The 14401-nt window shown below is 34.5% G+C and overlaps 1 protein-coding gene and 1 pseudogene across 1 annotated transcript; one reads left to right on the forward strand and one right to left on the reverse strand.

The window, feature by feature from the left end:
- The first annotated feature begins 724 nt into the window (after positions 1-724).
- On the forward strand, positions 725-3868 carry LOC120154504 (annotated as a pseudogene).
- Positions 3869-4680: 812 nt separating this feature from the next.
- LOC120154515 lies at positions 4681-5130 on the reverse strand. The gene has a single exon (XM_039166237.1). The coding sequence runs from the start codon at positions 5128-5130 to the stop codon at positions 4681-4683; it is 450 nt and encodes a 149-aa protein (XP_039022168.1).
- Between the last annotated feature and the right edge of the window lie 9271 nt (positions 5131-14401).

The raw sequence follows: 14401 nt of genomic DNA on the forward strand, positions 1-14401 counted from the left end.
ACAGATTGTCCTTAAGCCTCTCAATCGAAAACCCAGTTTGGATTTATAGCTTTTAGTTTCTGGATTTGTCTTTCTTTGTTTATCTTTCGAAGTTACTTTTTCTTCTTTTGTTTTGTTGTTAACTTGTTTTCAAATTCAGTGCTTCCTTTGTTTTTTTCTCCAAGCTCTGCACTTCAGCTGTTTGAGTCTAAACTCTTGAAAGAAAGGTAAGTTCTTTATAAAAATTAATAATAATCATTGGTTTCTCGTCTTTTCGATTTTTTGTGAGTTTTTTTATGTCAGTGTTGTGTTTTCGTTTTTTTGGGAAGAGAGTTTAATTGTATAATATCAGCTGGATCTTTGTTCAATTGGTAAGATGATTCTCATTCCGTGTTTTGGTTATATTTTCACTAGATTTTGTGTTTTTTTAGGAAAGAATGTGAGAAGGAAACATGTATGTCATTTAGATTCAGTACAAAGACCAGTCATCAAAGCTAGATCTTGCTTGAATTCTCTAGTCTCATAGTCTGATTTAGCAATGTCATTGATTTTGTTGAGTTTTTGCAGAAAAACCCTTCGGGTTTTAACTTGATGCTGATGACCATGACTTGTAATTTTAGCAGGAAATTTTCTACCATAACTGTAGAATGGAGTCTGAAAACGGGATAACAATGGAGGAAGAGATAATTGTCAGTGGAAAAGCAGATGTTGAAGAATCTGTGCAGAAGAAAAGAAAGAGGAACCCAGTGCTTACAATAATGGTGAAGAGGCTTCAAATTTGAAGGAAGATCCGAAGCAGCAGGGAACAAAATCTGAAGGCAAGGCAAGTAAAGCTCCTGCAAATGTCTCCAAGAGTCAAATTTCAAAAACCTTAAAGGGTGCCATGTTTCATCCATTCAAGCTGTTCTATTGATGTTGATCACTTGTGTAATTTCTTATAGCTTAGATGTTCCCTTTATTTTCTCTATATATTGTGTATTTGTCTATTTCAATGTTTAGGAGCCTGGTAATCCGAGTGATGGAAATGCAAAGAACATTAAGGTGACAAAGGATAAACCTAATCTGAGAAGTTCTGTTCCGGTTACTCGAAATCAGAGGCTTGTGCAGTCCCAGAGTCTTTCATTTCCTGCTAGAAGAGTACATGGCGATGCTCTTGCAAAGAACGTTGATGGGTACAAGGAAAAAGATGATCCCAAACATGCCCAGGAGAAAAGCTCAAAAGCTCTTCTTCCAATGGATCAGTTGTTTCGTTGTCTCATTTGAGTCTTCCCAACAGGCGGGGATCCATCCATGTCGACTCAAAGAACGCGAATGGCGGTGGAGCTACTTCTAGAAGGACTACTTTAGCGTCTTTGCCTAGCAATAAGCAAGCTGGGGTATGAATTTGTGATATCATCAGTTTCTATTTTCCTTTCCACTTTTTGGTTTTCTAAATGGCTCTTTTGGTTTCATCTTTGTGTTTGCTTATCAGCCTGCGAAATCCGGTCCTTGTAATGTGGCTTCTAAGCCCTCTTCATCGTCTAAGTCTTGGTTACCATATCATCACTGAGATGCACGCTGCTTAACCTCTTCTACTTAGGTTGTATACTTATAATGCATTTATATTCATGGTAAATTTGCTCGAAATTTGGATGCGGAATAGATCTCTTTGTTCCTGTATAATTATATATAACTCAAAAGTTCAATTCTGCTTATTTATTTATAGTGTGAGAAAATCCTGTATGTTTGCAGATCAGCTGATTCCAAGCCAATAACAGCTGCAGCACTGAGAAAAGAGGATGATGATGCTCATTCCACTAGTTAGTACTGTCATTACTTTTAACTTCCTTTTGCTAAGCAAACACTTTTATGAATCACTCTCTTTTTATTGATGTCTGATTTTTCGTCATGATTATTTCCAGTGCCAGTTCTCGTAGCACTAGGAGGAGCAGTGGGTCAGGATTCACTTTTAGGCTGGAGGAACGTGCGGAAAAGCGGAAGGAGGTTGGGAATATGCTTCAATCTGATACTTTCCGGTAGCCTTAATTACATTCATTTTATAAATGATTGTTCATGCACTTTTCCTCCAGTTTCTTTCAAAGTTAGAAGAGAAGATCCATGCTAAGGAACTTGAAAAGAATAACCTTCAGGAAAAATCAAAGGTCTTGGCGATGACTTCATAACTATTATTTGAATGAACATATTTTTCTACTCTATCAAGTAGTTATGTTTTCCAAGTTTTCTCCTTCAATCCGTTCTATCTCGCCGTTTCATTAACTTTTAGGTTTGTTGCATCGTGCAGCAGAACCAGGAGGCAGAAATCAGACAATTAAGGAAGAGATTGACTTTTAAAGCTACACCAATACCAAGTTCCTACAAAGAACCTCCTCCAAAAGTTGAAATAAAGAAGGTAATTTGTTTCCCCCCCCCCCCCCTTCTTTTCATCATTAATAGTCATGCTGGCGTGTATTCTTCTGTCGGGAAAATCTTAACTTCTTTGCTATGGCCACCTTTTCTGTTTGAAGCCACATTGGCCTTAGGATACTTGGAATATGCCTATTATTTTATCACATCGTTTGATGATTTCTTTTTGTGGTATGATGCTGATAATTGTGAATCCTATACCGTGAACTTTGGATTGTTTTACCACTATACCGTGAACTTTGAATTGTTTTACTACTATACCGTGAACGAGTAGGAACTGAAACTTTCTCAACTATCATTTATTGGTTTTCTTTTGAAGGTTGAGAAAATGAATGGTGTCTAGATAGAAACTGCTGTAGGTGAAGAAAATACTTAAAATGTTGCAGGCTGTTTACTGGGATTTTAAAGGCTTTGTGTTTGATTCAAGTTAATAATGCTTTAGGATTCTAAGGTGATCAAGACATTTAGTGCACAAAGGTAAAAATGAAGCATTTTCTTTTTGAAATTATCTAATAGATGACTACAAATCTAGAGTATTTTCATGCAGTGACATTTGAAGATAACCTGAATAATAGGCAAATGTACTCATTGATGGACTTTTATAATTTATTGTTGTATCTCATCTATACTCTAATTATCTGATATCTTCTGTAATTGTCACAGATACCAACTACGCGTGCAATATCCCCAAAGCTCGGAAGGAACAAGAGCGGCGCTGCTCCAACAAACAACCCTTCAGAAGGTGATGGTTCTGGTATTAGCCCATCCTTGAACCAAGAACGCAACGGTTCAACCAAAAGAACTCAAAACAATGGTAATGAAGATATTGTTGTATCCAAGAAGAATTTAAAGAAACCCCAATCTAAGCTTCAATCCAAGGAGGCCACCGAATCCGAAGAAAAGCTTGGAAAGTCAAAACCGAAAACAAAGAAGGCAGAGAACCTTGTGCAGGATGCTTGTGTTGGGAAAGCCTGAAGAAAATCAGAACGATCCATTCAACCTTCCCCAATCCGAGGAAGCTGTAGCTATAGCAGATGAAATAAACCCTGCTCAGAACGGCGTGCCAATTCCAAGTTTGGCCAACGCCGATATAATGCCCTGTCAAGTCAGAGTCGGAGGTTATTATACACATTATATAAGTTATATATGCATCAATCAACAGGTTATTGCAATCCTATTTCCTTCATTAAATTCAACTGAAAGTTCTTTCTATGATTCTCTTCCTCTCAAAATTGTTTGCCTAAACACATCTGACATGAACATTTGCTCGAACTTTGCTGGTAACCCGGTGCTTGATTTCAAGTTGTAACTAGCATTAGTTGGGATGATGATATTTTGGGAAATCCATGTTTTCCTTCGAGGATTAGTCATTGCACAAGTTGGAGCCTGAGATGGAGATAAAATGTGCAGATTTTAATGGAAAATAGTATACAGATCTTTTAAGGAATTACAGGGCCAAGAATGGTGAGTTGTTTGTGATGTGGACAACTTTGTTTTTATTGACAGACAATGTGAGATGAAGGTAAATGGTTGCTGGAAGAATCAATTATTGATTCATACATGCCTGCTGCTGTCTTTGTCCTCATCTTTTATGCCTACTGTAACCACCAGAAATGATTCATTACAAACTCGTATTTTGTTATAATATTATAATAATTTATATATTTTGAAATACTAATGCATGCATATTTATATATACAGATATTATTATTATTATTATTATTTCGTGTAATAAATGTTGTGTAGAAGATGACTGTATATCTAAAAATACTTGGATATCATTAATATTTTATCATTGTAAAATTATTTTTTGATTTTTTTTTATCAAAATAACTTTCATTGATGAAAGAGGGTTATGAGCCCATGTTCTGTACAAAACAGGGGGCCCAAATTCTATAAACTCCAAAGCTCTATTTTCGGTTCAAATTTTCCAAGAAGCTTCCATTCGTTGCAGGTAATTACTAACAATAAATATAGTTATTTAAATTTAAGAAATTTTAAAAATGAAAAACACTTTCTCTGACCGTTAATACCATTTAATAAGTTCTCAATATGTAAAGTTAAATTATGTATAATATCAATATTATTTATGTTTGATTAAGCTCGAAATACAATCTTAAATTTGGTTCTGGCCATCCATAATGAGTAAAGTCCATATAAACCAATAAAATGGATGGGCTAAAATGTTGCCATGTCGGATATTTGGAAATTTTTCAGGAGCCATTGAATCTTCATCACGTTAACCAAGAAAATACATGTTTCTCGGGAAAATCCAAGATCACGATATTGGGTTGTTATTTAATTGTGGGTTTGAGAAGGACTTCTCCAAAACCCAGTCCCATAAAATTTTTGCCACATCTCTTTTTCCAGTTCCTTGGCGGCTTTCTCAGTCTCTTCACAACCTTCCACACCTGGGAAAAATTCCTCCACACCATCCGCTGCCGGAATCTCAAAACCCAGCTGATTCAAACCCTTTTCCGGCAACTTCCGCTGTCGCATCCGGTGGAGAGCACGGCGAAATAGCCCCGCGGGGATTTTGTAAATTGCCAGAACTAAAAAGTTGGCTATCGTCAAAGGGCAGCAGCAACAAATAGCCGCGCACTCAGCTGTCGCGCCGCCACAAACCTCCCCGAAAGTGGCTCTCTCTATGGAGGTGCTCCTCCTGGGGCTTCTGCCGCCGACGCTGGAGGAAGAGAAGAAACGGGTCGGCAGCCATGATTGCCGTCGTCGAGCTGAACATTGGTCCATGAGGATTGTATGGCTGGAAATTGATTGATGGACAGAAAAAATGGTGGAATTGTTTTTGCTTTATATGTTGCTGTCACCAGTTTCAGTTTCAGTTCTGTTTTCCGTCTTGCAACGATGAAACTGCTATTTTTGTACATAGACTTCAAGGAACAACTCACAAAGTCTTGTTTACTTTCTGTTTTAACCTTATCATTCTCGAATCTCAACAAACTGGAAGGATAAAAGAACTGATTATATAACTATTTGAGAATATACGTTCAAACACCTAATAGTCGCTGGCAGGCATAATTTGGTTCATAACACCTGATTATAACTTGGTTCATAGCACCTAAAATATAATTAGACTATGAAAGCAATTATTCCTCCCATCTGTTTGAATCGGGTGACTGTTGTAATGTGATCAATTCCAGTTGGGTGAATGTTGGAAAAATCTGAATACCTTTTTACTTTAGGTCGTGCCAAAGATGTCTTCATCCAGAATTGTGCTGAACAAATCTCGAAATTCGACATCTGCTTTACTATTACCGATCAAGTTATGATAGGTAAATCTGTAGCCACCAAGAGTCCAACTCCCCAATCCAATCACTTGATGGGCTTGTCTGTAACTACGTTTGAAGTGTTTACTCACTTCTTTATTTTCATAGAGGAAATTCAAAATGCTTTCTTTTGTACTTAAATGATATATAAATCATCTACAGGCTTTATTGATTAAATCTCGAAAGCTGAACTATCCATAAAATTCTGCTAATATTGATGAGAACTTCAGTATCTAGATATATCATTACAATTTAAAAAAAGGAATTACAACAGATTAAAGACAAGCGATACATGAATAATAAGGAGGGATACCATAGAACAAATGGATGTGAAGAAAGAGAATCCCACATTATCAACCCATAATAATGAAGAGAAGAGAGAAGAATCAAGAAGTGAAGAAGAAGATAGGGTGAAGGAAGAGGTGGAGAAGCTTGAAGCAGGCGCAGGAGAAGGAGAGGAACACCACCCCGTACACGATCCTCAGCCCCATTTTTTTATTTTGAATCTTTGACATGATCTGCTTCTTTCTTCCGCTATTTAAGGTGGTGTGGGGTGCTGGGGGGGGGGGGGAGGGGAAGGAAAAAGAAAAGCAAAGGAAGTGGATTGGATTGGATAAGAAGATATGCTCCCTCTTTTGTTTTCTTTTAACGCAAATATTATTCTTTTCTTTCAAATTTCCACTACGTGGGCTCAATTTATGAGAGACTCGTGGCCGATGACAAGCGCATTCAAGAGTTATTTCAAATTTCAAATATTAAATGATAAAAATATAAATTTTTAAATATAAATTTCTAATATTAAATAATTAATCAATTATTTTTTCACTTTTATTTTTTGGTTTGATGTAAGGTAACTTAAAAATTAAACAAATAATAATTTATCAAAATTCTTATTACATTTATATGTATATAATTGAAATAAAAATGTAATGAAAATGATTGAAAGTAAATCATAGAAACATAATCTAAACACAATGTCAAAAAATACACCTTTTAACTTTTATCCCATTTTGTCAGGAAATATAACATAAACACTCTAATATGTCTATGTAAGCTAACCCCACTAAGTTCTTAAACTCATGGAACTAATATGTATTAAATTATGATGTTAGTTCATATAATTTTATTTTTCTAATTTTTTAATGCATATTTTTTTAAATGATTTAAGGGATGATGTGTACTTATGGAAGGTGCGCTTTATGATATGCGCCTTCTGTATATGTCGAAGGTTCAACTAAGGCGCGAATGATGATATGTGCATTCCCTTACGTGGCGACAGCTCAGACGAAACCTCGTGAAGGTGCGGATGATGATCCGTGCCTTGTCAAAAAGAGTGTTAGATCGGTAATATTAAAAGAAAGAATATCTGATAGGTAATTATTACTTGTACGAATGATATTTTGTTAAAATCGTCTAAATTCTATCCAGGTGTCAAATTTTCTTATATAAGGTAAGTGAAAAAAAGAATTTACTTATATAAATATTTTTAAAATATTTATATTTTTTTCATCTAAGATCATTGTTTCGGTACATTATAAAAACGTTTAAATTACTGAACGATTTAACATTATTTGATGTTTCGAAGTCGACACCATTCGAACTATAACATTATTAATTTGCAAGTATATATACATCTCAAGACTCGAGAGAAACCGCTTGATGATTCGTACGTCTTTATAAAATTATTAAGTGATCTTCAATAAAGTATTATAACAATGATTATATATAAAACTAATATCTTTTTACATTTTATATGGAATAATTTTATTTTTCAAAAAATATTTGGACAATTTTACTCGTAGAAAGTTGGCAAAATTTGATACAAGTTCTTTTTCTTACTAGTTAAAAAAAGTTGTTATACAATTTAATATTTAAATTTGATATTTTTGAAATTGGTTTCCTTTAAATTAATATATAATTGATATATAACAATCGAAAAAGATTCATTATATGTTGGAGTTAGTTAGTTGATTGATTTAGTTGTTAGAAAAATTCGTTTCAGCAGGTAGGTAGCTGTTTAGTTTGTATTTTATATAAACCCAATCATGTGTAAATTAATCATGTGATGATGAAATAAGAAGTATTCTTTCATATCTTTATAAGGTATCAGTTTCTTGGGCTTTTTTCTCTTGGGCTTGTTTTTATTGCTTTCATCCTGTTCACTAAGTCTCTTTCTCGTCATCCTTTCCTCGTTTCTTCTATTTTCCTTTTTCTCCCTTTTTCATGGCTCCGACGACTGAATCTGTTAAAATTGATTTTAATTATGTGCTTTATCTGTATCCTTTCGATACATCTGATACTTTTCTTGTTTCCCATCCGCTTACTAGATTGGATAACAACAATGTATGGAGTAGGTTGTTGCGTGTGTAAGTGTACTATATTTTGATATGTAGATTGTGCAATTATACATGTTGAACAAGTAATAAAATGATGGGTGAGGTCGTCTCCACAAGGATTAAAGGGAAATTAAGTAAAGAATCTGCACTTGAACTATAAACAAATAATGTATATAATGATATGAACAAGGTGATGTGAATGCTGAGCAAAATGAGAAGAGTATGAAATGTTATAACAAAAAGTAAAGTAATGTTGTAGAAAAATTTTGAGTTGAGAAATGGGTGTACAAGATAAGACAATGATACAACAATACATGTGTGAAACTCTCAAGAAAGATAACAGTCTGGGTTTATCTTAGAAACTTATGTCATGTTCTTAACGAATATTTAACATTTTCCAATTAATACTATGTTCGACATAGTTTTTCTAAGTTGTTTATAGGCTATATCTGGTAAGAAAATTATAGTGAAAATGTTAAGGCAATAGCTCTCAGCATAAACCCTGACATGATACTATCTATTAATCCTTACTCCTTTTAGTCGTTGAAACTTTATCTTTATATCTAAGGCGAGTTAGGGTTTTACTTCCCAACTCAACCCCATTGTCCACGTATATCTAACCTTAACTATCTTGATATTAAGCATCAAACATAGATAAAAATTATCTCTCGAAAGCTCTTATAAATCTAAGTTATAAACCCAAACCATAATCATCCAAGATAAACCCAAACCAAGTTAAGTTAGTTCATGGTTGGGTAATAAACATCCATTAAATCATTCGAATAACAACCCAAGCAACAAAAAACAACACAAGAGAAAGAAGACTCATGAGCTGTCGTGTTCTGAACCACCTAGAATGTTGTTACTTCTCTTAAAGGCCAACAAGCTTTATCCCCTTAGAGCTTCAACAACACAATGGAGCTCTATTACCTTTGATATTTCTACAGTTTTTTTCATAGCAATGCAAAGCAGATTGTCTCTAAAGCAAACAAATGCCATATCAAAGTTCTGTTAATAACTACAAATGCAAATGATCAACTAAGAACATTACCTCCCTCAAACTTGGAGAAAGCATTGTCTTCAATGCATGAAAACTAAACTAAAATAAAATGCAATGCAAGTTACCTTGACTAAGTCCTATTTTGGTGGTGTTGGTATTTGTTTGGTTTCCATGTTATTGGCACATTATTTTCTTCTCAATGTTGCAATGGGTATCATGTCTTCATCAGCATCGTCAAAAACATTGGTAGACAAGTTCCAAATATGCTCGAACGTGCACTATAAGCGACACTTCTTTGTAGGTGTTGAAGTTGGTGGTGGCGCAGATGGAAGAGGAACATTATCATTTATCTCATCGTTTGTGCCAGTAGCAAATGGATATTCTTCTTGAACAGGTGTAACATCCATAGGGGATTTACCCTTATCAACATGTTTAGAAGTCTTTTCTGCTAAAAAAACTAATATTAAAATTAAACAATAAATAAACAAAACACAACAAAACAAAAAATGTTATAGCAGAAACCAGAGAGGGTTGAAAGGATGCAAACTATCAAACATCCTGAATTGATATGACAGTTTTTGTCACGTTCGATTAGAGCACCAATATATATCAAAATGCCTTATACATCTAACAGTTCCACCTTCAGTATATTTGGCATGGCATTTTGTGTCTTCCATATATGTTCGTCATCCTTTGGATTCTATCACAAGATTTATAAAAATCTTGGGTATCCTTGAAGAATGTAGGCCAATAAAACTCATATTGTAGGCCAATAGAACTCAGATTGTAAGACCTTTGCAGTAGTCATCTCTCTTCCAAAGTGCCCTCCACTTGAAGTTAAATGGCAGTGGTATATGATCTTTTATTTACTCTTTTTCGAGGACACATCTTCTTATCATATTGTCATCACATTGTTTGAAGTGGTAGAGATCATCCCAATGACAGTAGCGAACATCGTGCATGAACTTGTTCTTTCTTTGGCTATTCAAATCATGAGGTAAAATATTATTAACGATAAAATTAACAATATCAACTTATCACAGAATTATCGTAGCTAATAATAATTTCTCATCAGAAAATTCCTCATTAATTTCTATTTATTTCTTAGTTCTTTCATAGCCTCGAAACATGGCTAGCTACTTGGTCTTTAGTGCCTTTCAAATTAGTAATGGTCCAACCTAAAGACATTTTATGTTAAGCTCAAACATGAATCGAACTATTCTCTTGCTCAGGATTAAGATTACTAAAAATAATCATAGGCAAAGTTTCATTACAACCCAAATAAATATGCTTAAATTATGAATGTAAGGGTTTTAACTCTAAAGTGAGCGGGCGCACAAGTGATGATTTTTTATGAGTAAATTTAGAGAAATCTAAGGGTTCCAATTTCATATCTGGTCTAGCTACAAGTAAGCTAGACTGCCACACCTTTGTTGAATATTATTTAAGCTCATCATCGTCTTCTTCATCAAGCTTCAAGTAAACATCAATGTGCAAAAAATTGCTGCAGCAAAATTCTACAACTTCCTCTTCCATCACAGATTACACATCTTGAAACAATCGACACTCCCCAGAATCAACAACATATTTAAGGGTGTTGAAGACATTGATTACTACTCTCTGGTCACCCACTCTCATGGTGAATTCACCCTTTTCACAATCGATTAAAATGCGCCCAGTAGATATAAATTGTCGCCCCAAAATGATGGGTGCATTCTCATCAACTACACAATCTAAGATAACCGTGGGATCAGTATCCCAATTGTAAAATAACCGTGGTAGGTCTTTCATTTATCATTTCTAATTTCATGAACACTAATTTGGAAATTAAATTCATACTAGATCTAAGATCGCATAAAGCTCTCCCCAATATATTTTTTAATTATTGAGTATGAAATAATGAGTTTGCTAGGATTTTTCCTCTTAGGTGGCAAACTATTTAGCACATCCAAGCATTTAGTTGTTGTAGCAATTGTTTCAGGCTCTCTCGCCTTTATTTTCTTGGTAATTTTATCTTTCAAGAACTTCACATATGTAGGCATTTTGATCAATGACTTCCAGAAACGGAACATTGATGTACAACTGGTTCAGAACATCCATAAACTTCTTGAACTGAAGGTCTTGATTCTGATTCTTTAATATGAGGGAAGGGTGGTGAGGGTTAATCTCTTCTCTTGTTCTATCTTTTGTTGTAGCAATAATCTTCCTGTCATCATTTGGTTCTTTTTTGAACTCACATCTGTGTTCTTCATTGGAGGTGCATCCCCATGCTCTTCAAACTCTTCATGCAAAGTCTCTAGGGTGGGTTCATCAAGTTTCTCCCCAAACTTATCTTCTTTGTTGATTTGGGTGCTACTCCTTAAAGTGAGTGCAATACGTTGCTCATTGCCTGGAGCTTAGTGACTTCAATGTCACTAGGAAAATTGTCTTGGGGTCTCACATGCAATGCTTGGGAAATTTGACCCACTTGAGTTTCCAAAGCCTTCAAGGACAAACTATGGCTTTGTAATAGTGTTCCTTAGCTATTAATAGATGTTGCATGATCTTGAAATAGAGCCTTTGTAGTCGTCATGAAATCTTGAAAAGTAGCTTTCAAAGAATTTGAGTTCGAAGAAGATGTTGAACCTTTTTTGTTATTTTGCCACATTAAATTTTGTTAAAAATCTAAAGGTTCATTCATGTTATGATGTCAGTTCGAGCTGTTGGTATTGTTGGCTTCCTGATTCCCCCATAAAAATTAGGATATTGACATCTTCCTAGGTTATAAGTGTTTGAGTAGGGGTTGTTGTTGCTCCTATTAAAGTTTCTCACATAGATGGTATATTCGTTCTTTTTGGGGCACTTACTCATATGATGATTTCCATTGCAAAGAACACAAGAAGAACTTGTGACTTTGACTTCCTTCACCTCACTAGGATTTTAGAAATTCTTCAACATATCGGTGATACCCGATAATTATGTTGAAACAAAATCTTTAGTATCCAAATCAAATGTCCCTTGAGTTTTTCTCCCCGTTACTAGCCTCGATAAGGGAATTAGTAGTCATTGTTTACTATCCTATCAATGATATCAAATGTTTTTTTAGGAGACTTGTCATCAATGCTCCATTTGCTGAAACATTTACACCATTGTAGAACATAACTTGAGTCTAATTATGGAATTAGTGGTCCGTACACTTACGTAGGATTCACTTGTATTTATCCTAACACCAGTACATAGACTTGTCATCATCTTGACGAAAGGAAGTAATTTAATTCCTCAGATAAGGTTTCTTGTTGGGTGGATTATAACTCGGGAAGAAGCCCTTGCATAGTATGTCCATTATTCTATTGAGTTGAATGATACTCTACTAAGTCACACCCTTGCTCGATCTCTCAAGCAATAAAGAAATAACTTTAGCTTCAACACATCCTCATGCACACATTGCTACCGAAATGAATCAAAAACCTCCAAAAAGGCTCGAATATGTTGCCTTGCATCTTCATGAGGCACAACACCAAACTATCCAATAGATTTCAACTAGTTGAACATCACCCGTTTTAGCTCAAAATAGGATGTCTAAATCTTCGGAGCTGGAATTCCAGGGTTGAAGTCATCTAAGATAGGTGATAAATGATCTCTAATAACACGTGCATGAGCTACTTCTCTATCATTACGGATTAATGCAAGATTTAGATATGTAGGATCCTCAAATGTATTTTGAACTTCGTACATTGTTCTTTAAGTATGTCTTCCTTGACAGAATAGTTTTTTAATCTTATGTACAAAAGGTAATAATGGTTCTTTGTGTCTTCTTCGGGTCATGCAACAATATAACACTAAAAAAAGGTGTTATCAACCATCCTTAATTTCATATCCCTAAAACAAAGTCCCATTTAAAATATGTTTCTTCAAATCCCTAAAACAACACCCTTTTGATATCCCTAGCAGCCCTTAAAATCCTAAGAAGAAGATGGGAAGAAAACACGCTGAAGAAAAAAATATTATAGAATCAAGAAGTGACGATTTCAACTCATTCTCCACAATGATAAATGGTTGTTGTTTTAGGATACTAGTCCTCCTCAACACGTTCTCTCATTTTTCATCACGGAGAACAAGATGAAATTGTCACTGCTTGATTCCATAATATTCTTCTTCGTTGGCGTGTCTTTTTCTCTTTATTCTTCTTCTTAGGTTTTTAAGGGATGTTAAGGATGTCAAAAGGGTGTTGTTTTAGGGATTTGAAGAAAATATTTTAAAATGTGACTTTGTTTTAGGTATTTGAAAAAATAGTTGATGAATATTTTTATTTCACGTCTATATCAATTATATTCTTCTTTTTTTAATTTTTTAAACTTAATCCATGTATAATCCATATGAAAATGACGAATTTTATATTTTATTTAATTATCATACCAACTCAATAAATTATTAATGATCTAACGACAATTAACCCTGGTGACCATATCTTAATTAAATAAAAATAAAGTGGTCATATATATATTATGTTTTCTAAAATCATTGGGGGAATATAGAGAAAACACAAATATAAGTGATATGTAACGCCTCGAATAGTATTTCGAGTTAGCTCAAGTAAGTTTAAATTAAGCCATTAGCCTTGTAGAAGAGCTTGGTCTATCTAGAATTTGAGTTGGGCTTGGTTTGGGGCCCATTTGGCATAAAAATGGGGGTTTTTATTGTTAGGACGAAATATGAATGACTAAAAGAGTAATTTCACAATTTAGAAATTCAAAAGCTAAAATCCCTTAATGGTTGATCATCTCACGTCTTGCCCTCGTCTTTTTCCTTTCTATTCACTTTATCATATTCCCCATTCATCCTTCTCATTTTCCTCTCAACCTAAAAATAGCAAAGTTACAAACTTGGTAAGTCAACAATTCCAATTCATTTCAGTGAAGGTAAGAATCGAAATAAGCATTTATAGAGCTTTCATTTAAGCCCTTAACCTCTTCATTTAACCATGGAAACCAAATATGAGTTTTATGGGGGTTTAAGGAATTTAGATGTTTTAACCCGATTTCATGAGTTCAAGTCTTAGAAATTGTTATTAATCTCTTGCTAACCTCTTAAACAAGTTAGTAATTCATTTTTTATCCTTGTCTAGTGAAAGGGGTGAGAGAAAGCTCCAAGAACAAAGGGAAATAAAAAGTGACTCTTGGTTGAGCCTTAGACACTTCCAACAACTAAGAAATCAAATGTTATAACTCAACTATACCACATGTAAATCACTAGATGTGTTTTGGTATGATGCATGAGTTATGAAACATGCCCATGGTAGAATGCATCTTTTGATGTTTCAGCATGTTAAAAAGTTCTTTTATGATCCCTTTTATCATACATAAGACTTCAACAATAGTTGGGAACCTCAATAGGGTCTTTGAGGAGGAAAGTTAATCTTT

The sequence above is a fragment of the Hibiscus syriacus genome, unplaced genomic scaffold (assembly GCF_006381635.1).
Source record: "Hibiscus syriacus cultivar Baekdansim isolate YM2019G1 unplaced genomic scaffold, ASM638163v2 tig00002840_pilon, whole genome shotgun sequence".
NCBI classification, from domain to species: domain Eukaryota; kingdom Viridiplantae; phylum Streptophyta; class Magnoliopsida; order Malvales; family Malvaceae; genus Hibiscus; species Hibiscus syriacus.

What these genes read in the sequence shown, in the direction of transcription:
- LOC120154515 (XM_039166237.1), bottom strand. Translation starts at nt 5,130, where the DNA reads ATGGACCAATGTTCAGCTCGACGACGGCAATCATGGCTGCCGACCCGT.